This window comes from Ctenopharyngodon idella, chromosome 16 (assembly GCF_019924925.1).
Source record: "Ctenopharyngodon idella isolate HZGC_01 chromosome 16, HZGC01, whole genome shotgun sequence".
In the NCBI taxonomy this organism is placed as follows: Eukaryota; Metazoa; Chordata; class Actinopteri; order Cypriniformes; family Xenocyprididae; genus Ctenopharyngodon; species Ctenopharyngodon idella.
In genome coordinates, this window is record NC_067235.1 from 24,728,859 (window position 1) to 24,753,936 (window position 25,078).

Below are 25,078 nucleotides of genomic sequence, written 5' to 3' on the forward strand. Positions count from 1 at the left end.
TCTGGGTCAAAGTATTACTTTATTTACAGAATGAACAATTTCAGTTTTTCAGTCAAATAAGCAATGTTGTCATTCTGTGAATTTTATACCTTCTTCAATAATTACCTTCTTCAGTAAAGAATTACACTAGAGATCTGAAGGGCATTTAATAGAACCTGGCCATTGACCTGCACAAGACATGCTTTAGAAGAAAAGTCAAAAACAAAAAGATCTATCCCATGGAAAGATTTTAACACATTTTCACTGATTCTTGGATAATGGGGAATAAATATAAGATTTAGTTTTTTTTTATAGGTTTAATCCATATGAAATATGACAACATATACTCAATGTCTCAAAGTACTCTACTGTACCAAAAATATACCACAAATGTTTAAAATTACCAGAATACACCTGGTTTTGTGTTCCTTTTAAACACTAGGGGGATATATATATATATATATATTATAATATAAACACTAGGGGGATATTTAGGTCAGATATTTAGAGCTTTTAAATATAAAATATTTAATAAAACTGCCAGGTCACATGACAAATAAGTTACTGTCAGATGATGCAATTCTTGAACATGTCTATGTAATGATAATAAACCACTTTACAAAATAAATGTGTGTGTGTGTTGACATTTTATCTCGACTCTAGAGCATTGCTTTACTCTCAGTCTCTCCACCAGCTGCTGCTCTCCTCTGATCCTTCTTCTTGATTCGGTAAATAACAATGGCCAGGAACAGAACTGGGGAAAAAAAGAAAAAAAAGATTCAAACTCAATGTGCCTGTTTTGTGTTTAAATATAAACAGAGCAAAACGAGTTCCAACATATCAGTCTTACTGATGAAGCCGAATATTCCTGCCAGTATGCCAATGGTGCTGCTCATGCCAAGCTTCCAGCTGTGAGTTTCTGGCTCCATGTAACAGTAGCCCAATTTAGTGCAGTTACATACACGCACTAAGAGAAAAGATAAATCTCAGTTTAGATGTCATACCACGCAAAAGTGCGAGCCTATGAATGAGTTGAATGTTATATAAGAAATGCAGAGAAAAAAAAAATAGTTTACCATCAAACTTTTGAGTTATACCCATCCCAGCATTGTCTTTGATGTTGATGGGAACAATGATGTTCTGATCACTTGTGGGCTTTTTCTTCAGAATCAGCTTCACTGAGGTTCCTGCAGACACCCAAACAGGTTTACACAGCTACAGCAGTAAGTAAATTAAATCCAGCATTCACACAGAAGGGCTTTTCACACTTGAAATAGTGAATGCTGGGTTATTCTAAACCCTGGGTAAACAGAATCGGTTATCTTGCTTCATGTTTCACAGTACTCCTAACAGTAGCGGCTCCTGGCAGTGAATTTAGGTAGGGCAGATTCTGGGTCTTAGCGCTAGTTTATGATAAACATTTTGTAAGCTTTAGGCTATATCCTAATAATCGCTGAACATATTAGACACACTTTTGGCAGAATTTGAATGTACTTGCGTTATTTAGCCTGAGGGTGGCGCTCTAAAGATGACTGACAGACTTTAGTACACGAGTACAAATGCATAGAATGTCATCTTAGAATTGCCTTAATGTAGTATTTTTAACTCCAAATGTTGTTTTAGAGTATTGCAAGTTGTGTAGGAATTCCAGTGAGGAAAACTATTCTCTCTATTCTCAGAACAAACATAAAACAAACACAACAGAACTACTGTATATAAAGACTATTCACTTGAGCACGTTTAAACTAAAGGATTTATACTCTTTATATTGTCTTAGTTTGGAGCGAGGTGACTTACGTAAGGTAACATGGAAATAAGCTCTCAATTAGAGCTCGCTGCAGTTCCATTTTCTTTTCACCACAGATTTACTTTGAAAATTTGTGGGGGGCTGTAGAGCTAGGGATATATCCTGCTCACTTTACGACTTAAAATAGTCTAGAAAATTTGAACAATATTTGTTGCAGAATGCTGAACACATTTATAATTTATGTAAGCAAAAAGGTACGAGAGGCTGTGCTGTATTGTGAATAAGTCACGGCTGAAGGGCGTTGTTAGGCAACCTGCAACCCTTTCAGCCATGACTTATTCATGATACAGTACTAGCCTTGAGTACCTTATTGCTTTTATAAAACGGTTACCACACAATACAAATATTAAAGCCAAAAATATGTATCAATGCAACTTTCATGAAGTAAACTTTCACCAAAAGCCTTCCTTCCGGCAGAAAAAAATAGTCCCTGACCGTGAACAGCAACAGAAGTTAGATCATTACGCCATTAGATGGCGGCAAAGACTGTCTTTATGAGTGTGTCAGTCAGTTGAGACTTTTACATTGAAAAGACTGAATTGTTGTGAACACGGAACAAGACACAACTGACAAATGCTTTGACTAGCGCTGTCAGTCACGGGAAAACCCCTTAACTGTTAAAAGGTCAAGGTAATACATCAGACATTTAAACAGATTTTTTATTATGAACATAGGACTGACCTGAAGGAAAATGCTAAATCTGAATGCAGGTAATAAACTCGCTCACTCGATCTCTTTCTCACAATACTCTTCTACATAATACAGTAAGCTTCAATGAACAATATCAATTGAGAACAAACAGTTTACATTGCTAAGAATGATTGGTAAGGGTATTGTGTAGTGATACACAGAACCATTGGGTGAAGCAATCATAGCCGTGTTTTATCATGAATAAAACACAACGATTGACCAATCAGAATCAAGGACAGGAACTAACCATTTTATAATATTCACTGTATAAAGAGGCCTGTGTTTGGATGAATTGGCTGTCTGTTGCTAAGCATCTAGTCGTAACATTCTAACACAGCTTTATTTCAGAGACACATTTGGTACCATAATGCGAGGTTAACACCACAAAAGCAGTGCTAACCCTGCTTCGGACCAAGGTATCATAACCCCGGGTAAACCGCTGTGCTAACCCTACTTCTAAATTACAAGTGTGAAATGTTCCAAACGTTCCTGGGGTTAAGCACAATGTGAAAAGTGCATAAGCCTGTTTTTTTTTTTAAAGGTTACAGTAGCTAAATTAAAGATCTGCTTACCATCCACAGGTTTGAGCTCAAAGTTTGCTGACTTGCGGTTAATGGCGAAGGTGAAAGGCTCTCCATAGGGGTCGGCATCCTTATCTACAGCAGTGAGTGTCAAGGGGTTCATTTCTTGCGTGCAGATGTAGTTCCGTGTCCACTGAAGTTTAGGGTAGTTGTCGTTCACATCCAGCAGGTGAATATTCACCTTCATCTCAGCTTCCTGCTTGTCTCCCTCTGAAAGGAACAGAAATAGATTGTTATATTTACCAAATGACGCTGGCCTGGAGAGACACAATGCATTGGAGCTCTGCTGTGTTCTCACCTGTCTCATAAGCGATGACTGTGAGAGTGATCTGCTCCACCGTCTCTCTATCCAGAGCAGCTTTCGTCTTCAGCTCACCGGTATCAGCGTCCAGCTCCAACCAATTATGTTCATCTCCTTCCATCTTTAACCTGACAAACAGAAAATATAACAGCAGGAATTACATAAAAGGCATTTAAAAATGCTAATTATTACTTACTAAGAGGTATCAAACCTCTTGGTATCAAATTTTACCAGCGTAGACAAAATTATTAATCTTTTTTTTTTAAAAAGATATTATTGGTCCACCAATAGGCTTGGAATTATATGTGTTCAGATCTCTTGCTTTTATAAGTTTGTACACATAACTGCTGGAACAGAACTCTCTCTTCAATAATGTTGAGAAGTAGCATAATCAAACCACTGCAAACAAACAATCTCATCTCATATATGATCTGATTATGTAGGAGACACAATGCAAAGCATTACTTGATAGTCTTTCCCTCTGGATCCTTGGCTTCAGCTTTCATTAATACGGTTCCAATCGTGATGTTTTCTGGGACATTGACATTAAGAGTGTCCACTTCAAATTCTGGGGGCTCGTCCACATCCACTAGCTGAATGACAACAACTGCTGTGGAATTTTCATTATATTCCACTCCTTTGACCAGGGGCTCAGGATTACGGGCATCAATCTGAAGGTTATAGACGCTCTGGAGCTCGTAATCCAGTGGCTGAAAAACGAGAATATGAAAACAAGGAAATATAAAGGGGACAAAAAGCAGAAATGTAGAACGTTTTTACAATATGAGTTGTCTTGTTACCCGAGCGATGTAGACTCTGCCCTCTCCAGTGGATTCATCAACCTCAATAGTGAAGAGGTTATGTGGATCTCCAGAAGAGATGTGATACTCCACCCTAGAGCTTCCTGTTCCTGGGTCATCTGCATCCGTGGCTTTGATGGTGAGTAAAGTGGTGCCCACTTCAGCCAGTTCAGGAACACTGTAGGTCCCATACTGCAACAGGGAAGTATATAGTAAATTATTTAATAATCTATTGAAAGAAAGAATGTAATTTATAATTTATTTATAAGTATTTAAGTAGTAAAATAAAATGTATACATCTTTTTTCTCGAAGACAGGGATTTCATTATTGATGTCGATGACCTTGATGATTGCTTTACATTCCGTTGTGTAAACTACAAGCAAGTGCAAAAGTTAGGACGCACATTCTTCTTCATAAATGTTCATTTTCAGTTCAGTTGAGTTCAGTTTGCATTTACCTTGATCAGTCACTCTGAAGGTGAGTTCATACTGAGACACAATTTTCCTTTGAAAGTTTTGATTGGCTACTTTGATTTCACCATTTACTTGGTCGATGGTGAACATTTTCTCAGATGGATCGGTAGGCGTCTGGCTCAGGAGTGTGTAGGTTAGTAATGAGTTCAGTGTGTTCTCCTCATCACTATCATGAGCAGGCAGAACACCAATCAGACTACCTAAAGACATGCATATGACAATGAGGAAAAAAAGCCTGAGACCACATTGAAAATCTGAGATTCAAAACCTAATTTAAACCAGGAAATAGTTTTTTTTTTACATTTTAAACAAACATTATGATGTAAAATGAGTAAATGTTTTAGATTCCCTACTCTTTCTAGGTCACAATATGTAACTTGTGACATTGACCATGTGATCTCATTTGAATTCGATTGATCGATTTTACCTATGGGCTCATTTTCCTGCACTTCAAACACAGCTTCATCACACACAGGAGGGTTATCATTCACATCGTCCACCCGGACAAAAATCTCCAAGGGTTTTTCCAGCTCAATGCCCTGTTCATCTTCTGCCATGGCCACCAATATGTACTAAAACACACATAAAAAAAATTATTATTAAAGGTCAGGCTTAAAATGCAACACTCAGTTTTATACAATAAGTAACAGTTAAATAGTTTGAAGACCCCTTACAAAGTAGTATTTACTATTTCTCTCTTTCAGTTCAATTTCTCATGCATTTCTATTCACCATATTTTTCTCTTCTCTGTCCAGAGGTGCTGTAACATGGATCTCTCCATCTTGATTGATGGTGAAGGGGAAGGAAAGTTTTTCTTTCTGTACCAGCCTGTATAGTGCGGTGGGATCATTGCTGCGCACCTATATAAAAAAAACACATGCTTACTCATTTCAATGTAAGATTTGTTATCACTTTAATAAAATAAAATTATAAAATTCATTATTTTTTAATTATATGAATAAAAATAAAAAGTATTATAGGCACTGCCTACCATAACATAACATTGTATTTAGATCTAGACTTACTGTGGTAAGATACATAGGGTATTCCTCATCTAAATTTTCTTTAATGGTGATTGGTCCAGGGATGAACCAGAGGTTTTGAATGATATCTATGCTGACTCGTGCCGTGTTGCTCAAAGCGTTTGGATCTCCCATATCTTCCACACGAACGCTCAGTACATAGTCTGGATCCAGGTGAAGATTAATTTGTCTTCTTTCTGCTCATACAAAATAAACACTCATTAATTATTACTGGTTATTCAACTGTAATAGAATTTGATTGGCTGAGTGGCATTCCAATAGGTGTGGTATTTAGTACAGCAGCAATGGGACTTTTCACTGTTGATGCCTCTTTTCCATTATCGGGCCGGAACAAAGTATTTCGAAACTGAATCAATTGAACCAATTGCTTCGCAAAATTATTCAGTTTCAAAGCTCTCAAAAACCCACAGGTTGTCGGCCAGAAATGCATTTCTGTTAGTAGCATGATGTTGATTGATTTGAGCTGGTAATGTGAATCCTGAATGGTGAAATAATCTGGGTCAAATCCTGCCTCATTTCTGAGACTGTTGTAATCTGCACTGATGAGAGGCTGAACTGCTTGAGCTCAATTAGTGACTGCGTTCTTATTTACAGCACGTGGCACGTGGCACGGTCCACACACCAGGGCAAATGTAATCACAGAAGTGGTCATCCACAGACATTAACACACTAGATTAATCTGAGTGTGTATGTGAGAGTACTGTTATCAGCTTCTTTCATTTCAACCTTATTCTGAATGAGGCAAGTTCTCATTTACTCAAAAGATGGGATCAAACAGTGTAGAGAGATCCAAATACTGGTTTCATTTGGCCCATCTATACATTTCATACTGAAAGTTCTGTGTTATTCATAGTGAAATGCTAGTCTCTTAGTCTGGCATGATTATATGCACAACTTAAACTGCTTTTTCAAATAATGCTGTGAGCCCAAATCTGTTAAATAGCATGATCATAGTGTGTGTTTCTGTGGGTTCTCACCAACACGCTCGACGCATGTGTAAAAGGGGTTGCTCTCTAGTGGTATGTTGTTCTTTGGAATACAGTAGTCCTCAAACTTCTTCCTCAGGACATCAGGACTGCCACGGACCTCACCACGGCTGTATGTTACAGTGGGCCTGGCACTCAGAAACTCTGCTCCTGCAATTCAACAGTAATAAAACGAAATAACAGTTTAGCACTCAACAAAAATCACTTAATAACAACAATAACATGCACATTTGAATTTTCCATGTATTTTTGTTCCAGATGTGTTGATGTACCTTCGTCTGTTATAAAGATCTCTCCATTGTCTGGGTTTATGTCAAAGTACATCGTGTCTCTGGGTTTGGGGATTTGGTTCACAATGCTGTATTTCAGTTGAGCATTTACTGTGTTGGGGTCATCTGCATCTGATGCGGACACCTGCATGAATACAAATCCTGCACACACACAAGATTAAAGGGTTAGTTCATCCCAAAATGAAAATTCTGTCATTAATTACTCACCCTCATTTTGTTCCAAACCTGTAAGACTTTCGTTCATCTTTGGAACACAAATGAAGATCTTTTTGATGAAATCTGAGAGATGTCTGTCCGTCTATTGACTGCCTTTGCAACTGAAACTTTGACGCTTCAAAAAGTTCATGAAGAGATCGTAAAACTAATCCATATCAATTGAGTGGTTAGTCCAAATTTTCTGAAGAGACTTGATTGCTTTATATGATGAACAGATTTAATTTAGGCTTTTAATCACATGTAAACATTGATCAGTGAACATAAGCGGAAGCTCAACTGTAACCTGAAAAACGCACAAGAACAAACCTCTTCCGGAAGCTCAAACGTGCTGCGTAATACACACTACGTAATTGGGCTACATTAACAGTGTTGCCGCGGGTTGTTTTTCTTGTCCGCTGGTTAAAGCGACCCTAACAATGTGATATTTAGCCCCTGAAACACTAATTTTACCAGGGAAACATCACCAAAAAAAAAACAAATTTTACCCCACGGAATGCGATTTTTACCGGCAATTGGGTGGGTTTTATTCACGTTCGGTTGAGCTCAGTATTGGCTAGCTCCTGCATCACACGCAGGTGTCGTGCTGCTCAGGTGAACAGCGTCGGCCAATACTGAGTCGGCATTCTGACATAGAACCTTGGAAGCGCTGAACATAAAGAGCGTACGAGACTGACGGGAGAGGTGAATTTGTTGAATAAAGTTGTTATTTTTGTTTTGTTTTTGCACAAAAAGTATTCTTGTTGCTTCATAACATTAAGGTTGAACCACTGTAGTCACACGGACTATTTTAACAATGTCTTTACTACTTTTCTGGAACTTGAATGACGGTAATTACATTGCTTTCTAAGGAGGATAAAAAAAACCTCTCAGATTTAATCAAAAATATCTTAATTTGTGTTCCGAAGATGAACGAAGGTCTTACGGGTGTGGAACGGCACCAATGTGAGTACTTTTGGGTGAACTAACCCTTTAATGACAGAATTTTTATTTTGGGGTAAAGTAACCCTTTAAAAGTACAATGAAAATGGAAAGTGTTTAACTGTTTAATTTTTTATTGTTTAAAACAGTTTAGAGAATCAGCAAGTTTCAGCATCTAATGATAATGTGTGTGTGTGTTTCTGACCTGCAGGTGAATGCTCTCTAACACTGCCACTGTACTGACTCTCTATAAAGACAGGGGCATTGTTGTTGACATCCACAACTTGCAAAATCAGCGAGTAAGGCCCATCAACAGTTTCACCATCTGCTGAATGTGCTTCAATCTGAAGATAAACACACATATTTAGAATTGTTTGTATTGGAATTAATATTAACATGTCAACATATTTTTTGGAACTTCATATGTCTTGCAGTGTGACATGCTATACAACTTTTTTTTTTTTTTTTTTTTAAAGTGTACATACATTTTATATACAGTCAAACCAAAAATTATTCAGACACTAGATATAATTTTTTATATTTTTTTTACTAGTGGGTGCAGGACACTATTCATTTATGTAAGTGAGGAGTAGCAAAATACAGTAAATGCCATATTATACCAAAAAATTCTTCATACAGTGGACTACCAGTAAAATGTATAAAAATTTGGGACAACAAATTATTCAGACACTTTGACCTGACCATGTTTTGCTTTAGTGTTATCTGACATAATTAAGATTAATTTTTTCTGACAGTTTAACTCTGAGATCTTGTCATATTTTATTACCATTTTTTTAAACTATAGTGAATAAACTGTATTAATGAATGAAACGTTCAAGGTGTATGAATAATTTTTGGTTTGACTGTAATGTTCAATTTTTATTTATATAATATATAAAATAATTTTATCTAATTATTTTGTGGTTTTATGACCTCATATTAACTGAAAGACTACAAAGGATCAACAAAGGAATATTGTACTTTTAAAAATTAATTTTCACTCCACAAAACCATTTAAAATGAACTAGTGAAGGTAATACAAGGATTAAAAATTGTGAAAAATAAATGGTGACCAGTTTAAAGACCTAAAGTATAGACTTTCCTTATACATATATTTGAACCCAAAATCATGTTGCTAAAAATCCATGGATGTATTATACATCAACAATGTGTTATGTGCATACCAGAAACAAACAACGTAGGCATTTTGTGTCTTTTTAAAGACCCAGGTGCTTGCATGTTATGTGTAATATATCATACTACAAAAATATATTACTTCTAGATGGTGTTTTTTCCCAGGGCTCCATTCCAGAGGATGCTCCAGGAATAGCCAACCGTCTGGAGAGATACTGATCTTTTCTTCGGTCTCTCCACTTACATGATATGAAGAGACATCTTCCGATGCAGATGTAAACTGAACAAAGAACAGATTTCTAGAATATTTTCAATGAAAACATTCAAAAATATTACTGACAATAGAAATAAATGTTCTAATTAAAATGTCTGTCTTGTAGAGACAACTAACCATTCGAACACAAGAACGGAGCCTACAGTACCTGGTAAATGGGATAAGGCACAGGTGTAGCCTCTGGCACATCTAAAACTTTATTTTCTAATGGCCCCTTTTTGTCCTCCAGACCTATCCCATGAGCCTGAAAGAGGAAAAAAAGGTCTGAGTGAGAATTATGAAGAGCACCCTATAGTTGCTGTATAAAAAATGACTTGTTGCAAAATCACCAATATAGATAAGAATACTGTCAACCACACCATATGTTTTCAGTTATCAATCAAGACAATCCTGAGAATGGGATTTCCTTGCAAAACACCCTACATCTGACGACACTTCTTAATAAATAACTGAATAAAGCTGTTTAATTACTATATTGTCTTACTGCAACGTAAGCAGTAAATAATCCATTAAACTTATCTGTGATGTGAAGGTCGCTGAATATTTGCCCATGTTTGTGGATTATTTATGTAGAACAAATCATTTAACTTTCCACTGGCTGAATGAATCCAGATTATGTCTGTGTGTCAAGTCTCTGATTAATGGAGTGTGGGCAGAAAAATGGACTTCAGCACAGTTACTCATTTATGGACAGAATAAAAGATTGTAAGGAGACTACAAGGTCACCGAGTTAAAATCCTACTCGCACACACACACACTTACAATGCTGACGAGAAGGGTCAAGTGTAGCAAATGTGCACCTCTCATCGTCCCGGTCAACAAAACCTGATGGAAAAGATATTAAAAAACAACATTGCCTTTAATTAAAATCACCTTTACTATAGCTACTACAAACGTAATTATAATTTATAGCAGTGGCATTTGTTTATCCCTGACATGATGGCTCCTGCTGTGCAAACTGAACAATATTTAAGAGACACATAATTACCATTTGGCCAGTCGGAAAATAGAACCATTTGCTTCTTTAATGTTAAACTTCGGTCAATGATTATCAGCAAAAAATACTATTTAACTAGAAGTCCTGAGTAATATTTTAAAACATTACAAATATTTCAGCATATAAAAGATGGCTTGTGTGTACAGGAATTTCCTTGTTTCCCTCTATTATGAAACTAATTTGTGTATATTTTGTCAGTCCCTCTGGATTAGATGTTGACATCATGACTCTTGTCATGTGGTACAGCATTTCTCTGTGTGTGTTTGTGTGTTTCATGAATCGCAGCCCATAAAAAGGTTATTTAAAGGTCACTTTGCATTCTAGTGTGGGTGGCGTCCTGTGCCATGTGTGCATCACAGTTTATTACATTTTACAATGTCTGTATCGACAGTCATATTACAAAGCCTTTTAAACAAATTAAAAGCCACAATATTAATGCAATACAGTGTTTCAGTGTATTGTTTTTGTTTCTTTCTTTGTCTGACTTCCTGCAAATTAATTTCTCAGTTTCAAAGAAACAACAGAATATCAATTGATTCTCAAATGATATGATAACTTTGTGTAGATGTTGCTTTGTAAAAGCGTATATATATATATATATATATATATATTGGTTTCTCAATTTCACATATCATTCACACATCATTCACAATGTAAAAAAAAATTTCTTGATTTGTTAAAAAAAAGTAAGTAACCTAGTTGCCTTAAAATGTTGAGTTCACTGAAATGTTGAAAGAATTGAGTTAATAGAATGAAATAGAATGAAAGAGAGAGAACAATATTAACAATTATGAGACACTTGGTAAATGAAAGCGAGTTGCAGATCACAAATTAATACAGGAAGTTGTGTACAGGTGTGGTTCCATAGTTCAGCTCAACCATATTTATCTAGATAAACAATAAACAGTATTATCTAGAAATGTTTATCTTATCACACACAATGAGTGTGAACAGATAAATATCTCTAGATAAATCTGATTGTGTTAGTTGCGGTTTGAGTTTATCCAAGAGTGAATTAAGCTGTGTCGGCTGTTCTTTATTTCAATATTGTACTGAAATAAGCTGTAAGGTTTAGTGCTTTACTGATACTGGATTTTTATTTCACTTGTATCTGTCGGATCTATTGTGAAAGACAGACACACCTTGAGACAGATGTGACACAAGGTGACATTGAAGTTAATATGACCTCTGATAAGCTACTTCTTCTGCTTAAAACTCATTCAACACAGATAAATGATTGTTTCCCTATATCTGTGTGTCTACGCACTTAAGAAATCAGGGCATTCTGTGCACAAGCCGAAATCAATACTCATGCTCTATGTTATAAATACCAGCTCAAAGTAGCAGCTGTAAGAATGAGAGTAAAGCAAATGTGAACACTTTTTGATTCATAAAAACCAAAACCAGGCAATTCAAACAACATATATAAAATGTAATTATCCATCAATGTGAGATTATATAGATATAAACAACAGTAAAGTTTTTAGTATCGAGGTATGAGAACAAGAGGCCTTGCCTTCCAGCCAAGACTTGTGACCTCTGATGACATTCTAACATTATAAGATCAAAAAATATCATAGGCCCACTAGTTCGTCTAGACGATATTCTCATAAATATGCTCAAAACCAGAATGCAATATTACAATGCTACGATGCTTTCGATTTGGTTGATTTGCTGGTCTACACCCTTCTAAAAGCACTGAGCAAAGTCAAACAAGATCAGAGCCTGTCATAGGCAGTGAAAGCATCATCACAATGCAAATGACAAATCTGTAACTATAAGATTAAGTTTAAAATCAGCCTAAACTGAAAGACAACAACTAAGATTAAATAAAAGTAAGGATAAGACACACAGACCTGTCAGCAGAGCTCCTCTCCTCAAAAGACTGTGGTTTCAATCTTGCAGAGCTTCCTGCTTAAGTCAAAGTTTAACTCTACTTTATTGAGGCTAATCATTATCTACTGATTCACCATGAAAGGGAGTGGACTGTAAATTTACGGTATTTTATGGCACCATTTGGCGAATAGTATACTGGATTGGTGGATATGTTAATGTGTAAACATCAAGCATTTAATTAAAGTCACCATGAAGTCAAAATTGGCAATTCTTATGTTCATATGCAATATTGCAGTATTTATTGTAAATGATTTATATTTTTTGTTAATTTATTTTTTTATACTGGGGTGAGGGTGGGACAAATAGTCACTCACATGACATCACAGCAATAGCAAACTACAACCGTCCAATCAGTTCCAGATTGACAAATTAAGTCCCGCCCAAATTTTTTTCTCGTTCAAGAAGCCGTTTTACTCGGATATACGTCACAATATGGAAGAAAAGACTATCAAACTTCATGCCGAGTTAAAGGACACACACCAAACATTCATCCACAAAATCGCTCATGTGACTTCCTCTGCTATCAGGAGCCTCACTTTAATATTTTCTATGCAAAGCTATTAGGACAAAGGGGCAAAGCAAAATTCTGAGGACAAGCTTGGACAAAAATAGAAAACATCTCTGAGAACAAGCTGTGTGACAGATGAAAATCACTGTATATTCGCAAAGAGCGTAAAGGTCATCTTCACACAGCTGTGTGCTCACAATCTTGAGTAATACAGGGCTGCAATCTTTGGCCCTTAATCTTTTGACAGACTCTGGCTTGGTTGTTCTTCATGTTTGAGCCTCAGTTCTTCTGATCCTGAAAATGAACACATTTACAAGAACTTCTATTAGTATTCATCAATGACACTTAAAGGGATAGTTCGCCTAAAAATAAAACATCAGTTATTCACCCCCAAAACTATATGGCTTTCTTCTGTGGAACACAAAAAAGGAGATATTTTTTAAAAGTCTCAGTGTGTTTATTTATTTATTTATTATTTTCACCATGAAAGTCATAAAGTCCTTTGTTGCTTTGTACCCCAACAATTTCATTGTATTGACAAAAACATTCTTTAAAATATCATATTTTGTGTTCCACAGAAGAAAGAAAGAATCATTTGATGATTTAAAGAATGATTTTAAACATTCTGATACTGGTAAAAGTGACAGCACACTTTTTCTCAGCAACAATTACATAATATAAATTAAAGCAAAAGAATACTGCAAGACAGTATCTTGTGGAAAATCTATTGTAATGACTTCTTGTAAATGTAAATGTCTATGGTGAAAGGCACCTTGAGTGGCAGTTACTCAAGAAGTTCCCATGCTTTTCCATTGACTAATTATGCAGCCGTATCAGCAAAATGGAGAGAAGGACAAGGGTAAAGGTTAAGATTAGGAACGAAGGTATTTACTGCAGACATCGGTACTAAAACAGAGAAACCTGTTGCTGAAGATGTGAACTATTACACATGGTTGACCACATTTTTCAATAACATTGCAACACTGTTGGTAGGGCTGGGCGATTTTTTCGATTAATTCGAATTTAATGTTTTGCCTCGATGTTATTATTTTTTAAATCGAGAAATCGCGATTTTGGATAAAATATTAGCAAGCGTTACAATTAGACATGTTGACAATACAGCAATGATAACCGTATTAAGAGAAGAAAATGATCCGACCTCATGATGGCGCCGGCGCGCATGATTAACCGCTCTCACATTACTGTTCTTAAGCGGCTGTTCATTCAGAAATGCGTTATTGCGTTATAAAAATGAGACGCAGGCAGTGGAATGAGAAAACAGGCAAAGTTATTAAACGCGAGTTGAGCTTTTTTTTTTTTTTTAACTTGACCGCCGTTTTTTTAGAATGCCGTTTCATGGGTGAGACGCTGCAAAAGACGCGAGACACAAGTGCAACACCTAAACATGTCCGCCAAACATAAAAACAGTAGGACAAATGGCGCAATGGAATGCAAAAACCTGTTTGATAGTTCATGTTTGCATGATGGTGACAGGCTGAAAGCTGCTGTTGTTTTCTGTTTTTACAAAGCATTTGCTGTTAATAATAGCCTATTACTGGTGTTATTTATTTATTGCTGTTACTTTTTGGCTAAGAATAGAATTTTCTTATTTTATATTATTTCTGAGTATATAGGATGTGTTTAAGGTAAGTTTGTACAACATTTGCCTTCATATTTCAGGCATATATCTACAAAGATATTTAACAAATTGTTTTGCATTTACACCATGTCGATCACTTCATGTGTGGTGCACTTGGAATGGAACTTTTTTTTAACAGATTGTTAATAAAGAGAATGTTACTTAAATCATATTGTAGTTAAGTTTTTAAGTTGACTAGTTTAACAGTAAAAAAAAAAAAAAAAAATCGAAATCGTGAATCGGTCAATTATTCTGAAAAAAAAAAGAGATTTTATTTTTTTGCCAAATCGCCCAGCCCTAACTGTTGGTGATTCAAGTTTGCTGTATCATTTCATCGAGTCTACCTGCTGCCTCAAGCCTCAAAATGAGCAGTACCTGACAATCTGCTAGCCTGCCTCACTCAATGTGTCTACAGTAAGTATACATAAATAAACAGGCAACACAGCTGCCTAACTAGCTTCAGTATTACACAGTTTTGACACACTACATTCATAATCATTCAAAATTATTATCACACAGCAGTGATCACACATCACTTGAATGTGTCATTCATTTGTCCTTCTCACCTTTGAAGAGGAAGTAGGAGGAGTGTTTCTGAATAACAGGAACAAATGTTTTCCTGTAATACACATATATTTACCAGTAGGGCTGAGACTAAAAAGACCATGCAATTATACACATAATCGGTGAATTATCTTTATGTATATACAATTATCTTTATATATCAGTTTTGTACAGTAAAGTCACTTGCATTAACTAACAATAAGGAAGACATTTGTTACCGTATTTATTCATCTTTGCTAACATTAGTTCATAAAAATACAACTGTTCTTTGTTAGCTCATGTTAGCTCAAGTCCGTTAAGTAATTTTAACATTTACAACTTTTGATTTTATTAATTAATTAGTATATTTTTCATTGCTGTAGTTCATGTTATCTGATGTAGTTATCAAATGTTAGCAATATCTATTGTCAAAAATTTGGTTACTTGATGGGTGACCTAGAAATTGCATGCATCTTAGTGTGTTAAATTTGTCAAAATCCTTTTTTTTTTTTTTTTTTTTTTGGATTTCCAGTATTAAATTATACTATATCCCAGACTTTCAATGCATATTCATACTTTGGACCCCACTGCATGTTTAATTGTAAATCGGTTGAAAACACACTTAAAGGGTTAGTTCAACCAAAAATGAAAATTCTGTCATTAATTACTCACCCTCATGTCGTTCCACACCCATAAGACCTTCGTTCATCTTCGGAACACAAATTAAGATATTTTTGATAAAATCCGATGGCTCAGTAAGGCCTGCATTGCCAGTAAGATAATTAACACTTTCAGATGCCCAGAAAGGTACTAAAACATATTTAAAACAGTTCATGTGACTACAGTGGTTCAACCTTAATATTATAAAGCGACGAGAATACTTTTTATGCACCAAAAAAACCAAAATAACAACTTTTCAACAATATCTAGTGATGGGCGATTTCAAAACACTGCTTCGAAGCTTTACGAATCTTTTGTTTCAAATCAGTGGTTCGGAGCGCCAAAGTTGTGATTTCAGTAAACGTGGCTTCGTTACGTCATAAGTGTTTCGAAATTTCAATAGTTCACATGACTTTGGCAGTTTGATACGTGATCCGACTCACTGATTCGAAACAAAAGATTTGAAAAGCTTTGAAGCAGTGTTTTTTCGGAAAATTGGAAAGGTTGAACCACTGTACTCACATGAACTGTTTTAAATATGTTTTAGTAGCTTTCTGGGCATCTAAAAGTGTTAATTATCTTTCTGGCAATAGAGGCCTCACTGATCCATCGGATTTCATCAAAAATATCTTAGTTTGTGTTGCGAACATAGACTGTAAAAAAAATGAAAGGTCTTACGGGTGTCGAACGGCATGAGGGTGAGTAATAAAAGACATAATTTTCATTTTTGGGTGAACTAACCCTTTAATTCAGGGTACGTTTACACAACAATGATGTACTAAAAATTGAAAGATTTTTCCTTTGCGTTTTTCCACAAACAGACAACGATCCCTGTTCACACGGATCCAGGAAAACGACTAAAAATGCTGTATTATGCTGCCAGGCCAGTAGTTGGCCATGTCACTTTGTAAATAAATACTGCGTGCTTATAAACTAAACATATATTACGCATGCGCATGACGTTACCCTTTTCACAAATTCACGTTTTTGTAGTTTACATGGAGGCAATAACGGTATTGTTTTCAAAAACTTGCACTTTGAAATCCGTTTTCAAATGTTTGCATTTTCAGGCCCCCAAAAAGCCGTTGTGTAGTAAATAAACGGCCAAAACACACAAAAAAAAGTTTTCTGTATTTAGTTAAAAATTGTTGTGTATATGGCCCCTTAGCCACTCTGCACTCTTGTATTTTAGAGAAATAGAGCATCTGTATTATAATAATATGCCCTCATATTCACTCCACAGTATCAGCTGGTGTATGTTTTCATCAAGGTTAATGTATGATGTACTTTAGAGATGCTTTTCAGCTTTTCTGGATGTGTGCACTTCAAAATAACTAAAGCATTTCAGATTTATCATAAAAAATATTTTATTTCTTTTGGATGCTATATGCTCAAACTGAGAAAAAGTTGGACAAAACATGTTTTTACACACACACACACACACACACAAGGTACAACAAAGAGTTCTTACAATTCAAAAGCAAACCTATCAGGAAGTTCATTAAAAAAATGAAAAGGATTGGTTTTGTCTTGGGGTTCCCAGAAAAACATTTGTGTACTTCATGGATTTTGAAAAGGACGATAGGTAACACTAGAGCATTCTGTCCTTCACAGAGGGAGCGAGAAGCCTGTAATCATTGCTCTTCTACAGTACAGTCTAATATAGACATACCTGGCTTTCTTAAAATCACTTACTTTGCACCCAAACTTCATACAATACAATTCAAACATTCAGAGCCATTCGAAGTCACACACTACAGACTCATCAGGTCATGACACGATTTAGACTTGAGTTTGAAAGCTGCTTGCTTGTTCTTCTTAGCAACCAGTTTGTTAATGAACCGCTTCGCTTTCTTTGGGAGACTCTCCCGACGCTTTTGAAGAGAACAACGCCTGGTGAGAGCCTCCAAGCTGTCTCTTCGTAGACGGAGCTGGCGGATGATGCCCTCAAACAGCGGCCAGACGTTGTGTTGCATTGCTGCTGACGTCTCAATGAACTTACAGTCAAAGACAGCAGCAGACTCACGACCCTCTGAAAAATAAGAGAAGAAAGAAAGTATAAAATGAAAATTCTCAGTGAGGTAAAACAAAGAGTACTTTATCAATCCGATGAGGGGAATTCGCAGATTAAGAAAATTAAATAGGCTAATTTTAATGCTACTGCAGTAACTTTATTTAAGATAAGATATACTTACCACTAATGGACACTTCTCGGCAGCGGACCAGGTCACATTTATTGCCAACCAGGATGATTGGAGTGCGGTCAGCCTCGCGTTCACGCCGGAGCTTAATACGAAGATCTGATGCGCGAAGGAAGCTTGAACGATCTGTAATGGCATAAACTATAATGAAAGCATCTCCTGTCTGCAAACATCGCTCCTGCGTCCAGCTGTCCTCATCCTGATGGAAACAAAAATTAGAATGTCTCAGAACCTCCAATCACTTATAATAAAGTATATTAATATATTAATTGCTGACAAACTAAAAGTGTTACCTGTGAATCCCACATGTCGAGTAGGGTAACGGTGGCCCTCTCACCATCTACTGTAATTATCTGCTCAAATACTTCACCTGACAACATTAAAAAGGACAAAGAGTTGAAACAAGGTTATGAATACTGGCCATGACAAAAATGAAAATTATAATCTGACTTACTTTAAGAAAGTATATGAATTATAGCCTATATTGACAATTAAAAAAAAAAATCTTTATTTGAAGTTTTCTGTGCAATTGTCTTGCGCATCTCGTGACTTTGAAATTCCACAAGGGACTCTTACATATGAAAATATGAACCCTAAATGTTTCTTAAATGTTTAATTGTACGATTACGATGGAAAACTGTTCATTTATGAAATTCATAAATATAACAGATATGTCACCCAAAATGTAATTTACTCACCCTCAAGTTCCAAACCTGTATGACTTTCTTTCTTCTGCTGAACACAAAAGATATCTTAAAGAATGTGGGTAACCAAACAGTTGATGGGGTCCATTGATTTCCATATTTTTTTTCCATACTATAGAAGTCAATGGAGCTCAGCAACCGTTTGGTAACCCATATTCTTCAAGATATCTTCTTTTGTGTTCAGCAGAAGAGAGAAATTCATACAGGTTTGGAACAACTTGAGGATGAGTAAATGATGACAGAATTTTCCTTTTTGGGTGAACTAACCCTTTGAGAACGTCAGTGGAAAGGTATCAGTGCACACTTTGTGATTATTTTCGATAGGCTCTGTGAAAAGTTGGAGTATAAAAGAAACTTCGAGTTAATTGTCAACATACCTCCATACAACTCGCATTCGCTGCCCATGCTGTCTGACGCCCCAGCGAATATACTGGCGAGCGCGGACTTCCCAACGCCGTTGTCTCCGAGCAGGACAACAGTGAAGGGTCCGACCGAAGATGGAGTCGGAGACTCGGTTGAGAGAGCGGAGTCTGAAGAGGCGGACGAGCAGGAACTGGAACGGGACATACCGATGTCGGAGTGCGCGAAACCATCGCTCAGCAGCTGCCCACCGTCCGTCCCGCAGATGCTCCACCGGTGCAGGTGATGCTGAACGCGAATACTGTGGCGCCGCATGCTCGCCAGCAGGGTCATATGTGCAATTTGTCGACAAACACTCGGTTAAACGACGGTTGTCTCTTTGAGTGTGGCTGAAGCAAAGAATTAACAGACTAAATCGGACGGAGTAAAATTGTGCTCCAGCAATAGTCCCATCCAGCAGAAACCTGCTCAGCAAGAAGATCTAATTGCTCTTAGCTTCGTTGTCTTCAATTAAGCACACCTGAATGAGGACTGGTGCTTTTTGCTCTGGTAATCCTGTAAGTCTATATTTTGCGCAGTAATGTGCTTTGAGCTCTCAGTTCATGGTTATATTAAGGTCTCAGTAGCAGTGAGGATTTCCTTGACGTCACTTCTCCCTCCCAGTGAGCTTCAGCGGGTCTTTCCTTATACCGACTGATGGGTGGAAAAAAGCAATGTTTTTTTTCTCTAGAATCATGTCTCGCCTCGAGACGTGATTCTAATCCTAAGGGGTGCTAGGAGTTTAGGGAAATTTGTGTTTTTTAATAGTCTACATTATTAATTTCCACTTTCCATCATTATAACATAACCTTTAATATATTCTCACACAGTAAAAATGAGTCTTTATATTTGAAAATACATAACTACCTTTATAGTTCAGGAAGGGATGCAAAAGGATGATCATACGTGGGGTTCCTTATAAGTCTGAAACCTGTATTTTTTTTTTTAAATAATATTTTTTTTCCTGAGAAGTGTTTCTCAAGTGTTTTCGGGTTCAGGCTGAATATGAGAAGTTACAGCTTCATGCAGTAGATCTATAACAGATTATGCTGCATACTAAAACCAACTAAACAAAATTGACTAGAAAAAAAGTCAGTGATATTATGTAACCTTGATTAGTATGTTGGTTAGGCCAGGTTAAAGCAGGACACCTAAGGACAGTAGATCTTATCAGGACAATTAATCGTATTCAGTACAGACAGACAAACAAAATACAAGACATTCTCAGTCACTAGTTGTCAAATCCATGTCTGGTACAGCAGTTACTGTATTCTAAATATACTATATATTTTATATAAAGATCTGATAGACTTGAATTGAATGCTAACAAATTATGTGTGACCAAAACTAACCCAAACCAAGAACAAATTCTCAGCAGGTTCTATCAGTCTTTTCAATATTACATGGCATGCAAACAAAACAAGGGGTCAGACAGTGTACAACACCAGATGCTCATGCTCTCTATTTCACATATGTGCAAACGTGCACATAAACATGTACCGAGATGCAGATTACATTCACTCTGCTGCTCAAAGAGCCACAAATGACAGATTATAATGAGTTATTAATGTAATTGCTGGATTATGAGGACTGTTTCTATATTCAGAATTGATATGGACAAAGAGATTGGATGGATAAGAGAAATCGCAGTAGAGTGCTGGATTATTTCCTTCATTCATTCACTTCTCTAAGAGCGGATCAGAAATAGGCCTTTAGAGATCAGAGAGGGTCAGAAATGTAAAAATGGTGCTTTACAGATAATATGGATGACTGATGCACCACAGACATAAAACTAAAAGCATCATGGTGCTAACTGTGAAAGCTTATCAGTCTGGAACAACGTCTGCATAAAGGGATGTAAATGGGTTAGTGCAACTTGTGTGTGTGTGTTAAGGGCTGCTATGGTCGTGGGGTCAATGAAGACCGAGACCTGAGCTGACCGTTGATTCCAATGCAATAATTGCAGTAACTGGGCCATGCGTCAGGATAGAAGGGATGAAAAGGGATGAGTTAATTTAGTCTTAGAGAGCAAACACCACAAAGAAACAGATTAGACAGGGTGTCAAGTGTCAACTACCTTAAAGCATCCAAGTTGAGATGTTCGCCTGGACGATCAACTTTGACACTTTTGAATATTTATATATGGGTCATTGACGAATAAGGTTTTTGAAAGTGTAAAAAACATAATGGAGATATAATAAAAAACATATAATAAAAAAAGATATAATTAAAGTTAACAATGAGATTATGTGGTTTTTATCATCAATTAACACTGCTTTTGTCATTTTTTTACAAGATGGACAAAATTTGTCACCAAAAAAGTCATTCAGTTTAACCAAAATTTCGGTTTTACCGAATGACACTTTTGGTTATACTGAATGACAATATTTTCAAACAATGCTAACAGGCTGATATCTAGTTAGCTTGCTAGCTAGCTAACAAAAGGACAATCAAACATTTTATATTTAGTACAAGTTTTTTTTTAAATATTACAAAATTTTCCATGTTTTATAGCGGTTGTACTGAATGACCTGATGTTTCGGGAAATGCGTTTGAGCAAGTGAAAACATGAATTTTTCAAATAGATAAAAGAGAGGTAGTTATTTTGCTTCACGGCCATGTGGTCCTTTGCAGGTGTCTGAATGATGTCACATCCTGTCACATGATATTGACCGCATGACTTGATCCAAAATGGTCCCTTTAAATTGGTTACTCCGAATGACATCAATGAAATTCATTTTTCCGGACATTCTTTCTCATAACAAAGCAACGACTTCTACACATAATTTTAATACCATTTTGCAATATGTTGATATATGATGTTATAAAATCATGCCACATTAAAAAATATATAAATTTATTACATTTTAATCACAAATTAAAAGGCTGTATTGGCCTTTGGACGGTTAAACCGAATGACCTTTTGACACTTCAAAATCTTTAAAATACCTTTATATGTAGCAAAATATAATTAAAACTTTTTGGATTCAATAAAAGAGATCTAGTTGTACTACCTTACATACTTTGGATGTCATATCATTGTTTTTTATTATTATTAAGGCCTTTGAACAAAAAAATGACCTGTCACATCATTGACCCATATATATATATATATATATATATATATATATATATATATATATATATATATATATAATCTATCATCATCATTACTCATTACTCCAGTCTTCAGTATCACATGATCTTTCAGAAATCATTCTAATATGCTGATTTGATGCTCAAGCATTTATTATTATGTTGAAATGTTGAATTGTTCTTGCTGCTTAACACACACACACACATTTACACATGATTTCCGAAGGATCATGTGGCACTGAAGACTGGAGTAATGGCTGCTGAAATTTTAAAATATATTTCAATATATTTACAATTTTATATATTAGAATAGAAAATGGTTTGTAATAATATTCTAAATATGCAATAACTAGGAGGTGTACACATTTTGAATTGGATGATCGGGGTCAATTTTTTCTTTGAAAACAAAAAAACAAAAAACAAAACAGGTGTTGATCATCCAGGTAGAAATACACAGTATTAAGATTCAAGGGTATGTAAACTTTTGAACTGGTTCATTTGTGTAAATTCAGTTATGATTTTGTCTTGTGGACTGTATGTCAACATCTGTTATGTAAAACAGCTTATTCAGGACAGTAGTTAATAAAAATTATGGTTAAGGTCCATCGTATTTTGTTAATATTATTTTAACATCTTGCATATTCTGCAAGAGGTATGTAAATTTATGAGCAGAACTGTAATTTTAATGTTTCTTGTTTTAATATATATATATTCTTTCCCCCCAGATGGGTCGGTTTGTAGTTTTTTGTCTTTCATAATTACATGTACGTTATTGCATTAATATGAATTGTCTGTCTTGCAGAAGCCTTTGTCCTAGCATAAGCAAAAAGCTTTGTAACGTACAGAATGCTCTGCAAATGCATCATTACGTCCTCATCAACCTAACTGATATGAGCACACGTCTTTACTTTGTTCTGTGACGGTTGAGTCCCTCCCTGAGGGATGATACTGCAGGAACAATCTGCACAACTGACAGTACTTACAGTAAAGGCCTGGCTGAGAAACATACACAGGTACACAAGTCCCTACAGACCAAATAAACATTGTACTGTTACTCTGGTAACAGTTGCTGGGATGTCATCATCACAGCCTGGACAGTGTCAGGATCTCAAGAGGCTGCTTATACAAAAGTGTCTGACTAACACGCCATCTTCAACACTCATACTCTCCACCAAAGATATAGACGCACACGGAAAGACAACATCTGACTCTCGCGTTATATCACAGCACAATGATTTATCACAGCCCCATTTAAACAATGAAACATTGTCAATAAGCAACAACGCCAGCAAATGTGCACCCAGGTTAGTCTGGTTAATGAGTCACAGAGCTGACTAGCTCATCTCCTGCTGGTGACTGTTTTGCATCACTGCTTTCGCGATTGCTCTGTCATTTCTGATTTCCGCAGTCAGTGTTTCTGTTACTAATGGTGACAATGGACAGATTTAGCTATAAGCTGCATTAAACAAACCATCTGTGCAACTAATGTAATCCAGCACAGCATCATGTTCAAAGGTTCTCCTATTGAGATGGAACAAGCCTGGTTTTGGAAAAATTCAGTAGAAACCAAATGTAAAAACTAGGGTGATAAAGGAGGAAACAATGTAATAAACAAGAGGATACAGGTCAAGCCTTATTAATCAATGGGTTCTGTATCCATAAACTCCAAAGAACAAATTAAACCAGTGATTAAAAACTAACACAAATTATTACGTTTAGTATACATTAAAGGGTTAGTTCACCCAAAAATGAAAATTATGTCATTTATTACTCACCCTCATGTCGTTCCACACCCATAAGACCTTCGTTCATCTTCGGAACACAAATTAAGATATTTTTGATAAAATCCGATGGCTCAGTGAGGCCTGCATTGGCAGCAATAACACTCCCTTTTTCAATGCCCATAATGCTATTAAAAACATATTTAAAACAATTCATGTGACTACAGTGGTTCAACCTTAATATTATAAAGCAACGAGAATACTTTTTGTGTGCCAAAATACAAAATAGCGACTTTTTTCACAATATCTAGTGATAGGCAATTTCAAAAGACTGCTTCATGAAGCTTCGAAGCTTTACGAATCATTTGAATCAGTGGTTCAGAGCGCCAAAATCCCATGATTTCAGTAAACAAGGCTTCGTTATGTGAAGTGTTTTGAAACTTCAATAGTTCATGTGACTGAACATGCTCCGAACCACTGATTCAAAACAAATGATTCGTAAAGCTTCGAAGCTTCATGAAGCAGTGTTTTGAAATTGCCCAGCACTAGATATTGTTGAATAAAGTTGCTATTTTGTTATTTTTGGTGCACAAAAAGTATTCTCGTCGCTTTATAATATTAAGGTTGAACCACTGTAGTCACATGAATTGTTTTAAATGTTTTTAGTAGCTTTCTGGGCATTGAAAAAGGGAGTGTTATCACTGGCGATGCAGGCCTCACTGAGCCATCGGATTTTATCAAAAATATCTTAATTTGTGTTCCGAAGATGAACGAAGGTCTTACGGGTGTGGAACGACATGAGGGTGAGTAATTAATGACATACATTTTCATTTTTGGGTGAACTAACCCTTTAACTGTGGAAACTGGATGTTCTCAGGAGACGGTACACAGACAAGGCTTAAGGCTAGTCCCAGACTAAAATGCATGTTTGAGTTGTTTTAACTGAAAGCAACTTGCATTGACATCTTAAAATATGTCACTGCCATTGTTTTGTCTCAAGATGCACATCAGTAATGTTTTTTCTAAGGCACGTTTATAAAAGCTACTTAAATGTCCTAATTAATCAAAGGCCTAATCCTGGCTTAATCTAAGCCCTGTCTGTGAAACCAGACCCTAATGTGACAATGTATTTGTCTGACAGATGCTCTGGTGCCATTTTTGATTATGTTATTAATCTATCAGCAGGTTGCCTAAATGGACACAAACACACTTGCAGACAAC

At 36.1% G+C, this 25,078-nt stretch overlaps 2 protein-coding genes across 3 annotated transcripts; both read right to left on the bottom strand.

Annotated features, from left to right (window-relative positions):
• cdh17 (cadherin 17, LI cadherin (liver-intestine)) lies at nucleotides 1-12,532 on the bottom strand. 2 transcript variants are annotated; one of them, XM_051866270.1, is made up of 19 exons: nucleotides 12,347-12,532; nucleotides 10,256-10,318; nucleotides 9,642-9,737; nucleotides 9,362-9,499; nucleotides 8,291-8,429; nucleotides 6,934-7,092; nucleotides 6,653-6,811; nucleotides 5,658-5,851; nucleotides 5,364-5,492; nucleotides 5,060-5,204; nucleotides 4,617-4,832; nucleotides 4,456-4,532; nucleotides 4,159-4,350; nucleotides 3,824-4,068; nucleotides 3,356-3,486; nucleotides 3,049-3,267; nucleotides 1,056-1,166; nucleotides 830-946; nucleotides 1-733 (listed from the first exon to the last, which is right to left on the bottom strand). In XM_051866270.1, the coding sequence occupies exons 2-19, from the start codon at nucleotides 10,298-10,300 to the stop codon at nucleotides 639-641; spliced, it is 2,607 nt and encodes an 868-aa protein (XP_051722230.1). In that variant the 5' UTR covers nucleotides 10,301-10,318; nucleotides 12,347-12,532; the 3' UTR covers nucleotides 1-638. The 2 variants fall into 2 exon arrangements, with proteins under 2 accessions (XP_051722230.1, XP_051722231.1); XM_051866271.1 differs by having other exon boundaries at nucleotides 9,362-9,518.
• Nucleotides 12,533-17,166: 4,634 nt separating this feature from the next.
• On the bottom strand, nucleotides 17,167-19,768 carry gem (GTP binding protein overexpressed in skeletal muscle). The gene is made up of 4 exons (XM_051866530.1): nucleotides 19,019-19,768; nucleotides 18,231-18,307; nucleotides 17,932-18,136; nucleotides 17,167-17,768 (listed from the first exon to the last, which is right to left on the bottom strand). The coding sequence occupies exons 1-4, from the start codon at nucleotides 19,332-19,334 to the stop codon at nucleotides 17,491-17,493; spliced, it is 876 nt and encodes a 291-aa protein (XP_051722490.1). The 5' UTR covers nucleotides 19,335-19,768; the 3' UTR covers nucleotides 17,167-17,490.
• Nucleotides 19,769-25,078: the final 5,310 nt, after the last annotated feature.

Coding starts and splice junctions, on each gene's coding strand:
- cdh17 (XM_051866270.1), bottom strand. CDS start 10,300: ATGAGAGGTGCACATTTGCTACACTTGACCCTTCTCGTCAGCATT. Junction 9,500..9,641: donor TGCCTTATCCCATTTACCAG/GTACTGTAGGCT, acceptor TTCTTTGTTCAG/TTTACATCTGCATCGGAAGA. Junction 947..1,055: donor TATAACTCAAAAGTTTGATG/GTAAACTATTTT, acceptor CTTTTCTCTTAG/TGCGTGTATGTAACTGCACT.
- gem (XM_051866530.1), bottom strand. CDS start 19,334: ATGACCCTGCTGGCGAGCATGCGGCGCCACAGTATTCGCGTTCAGCAT. Junction 18,308..19,018: donor CGAATGCGAGTTGTATGGAG/GTATGTTGACAA, acceptor TAATGTTGTCAG/GTGAAGTATTTGAGCAGATA. Junction 17,769..17,931: donor CCGAGAAGTGTCCATTAGTG/GTAAGTATATCT, acceptor CTTATTTTTCAG/AGGGTCGTGAGTCTGCTGCT.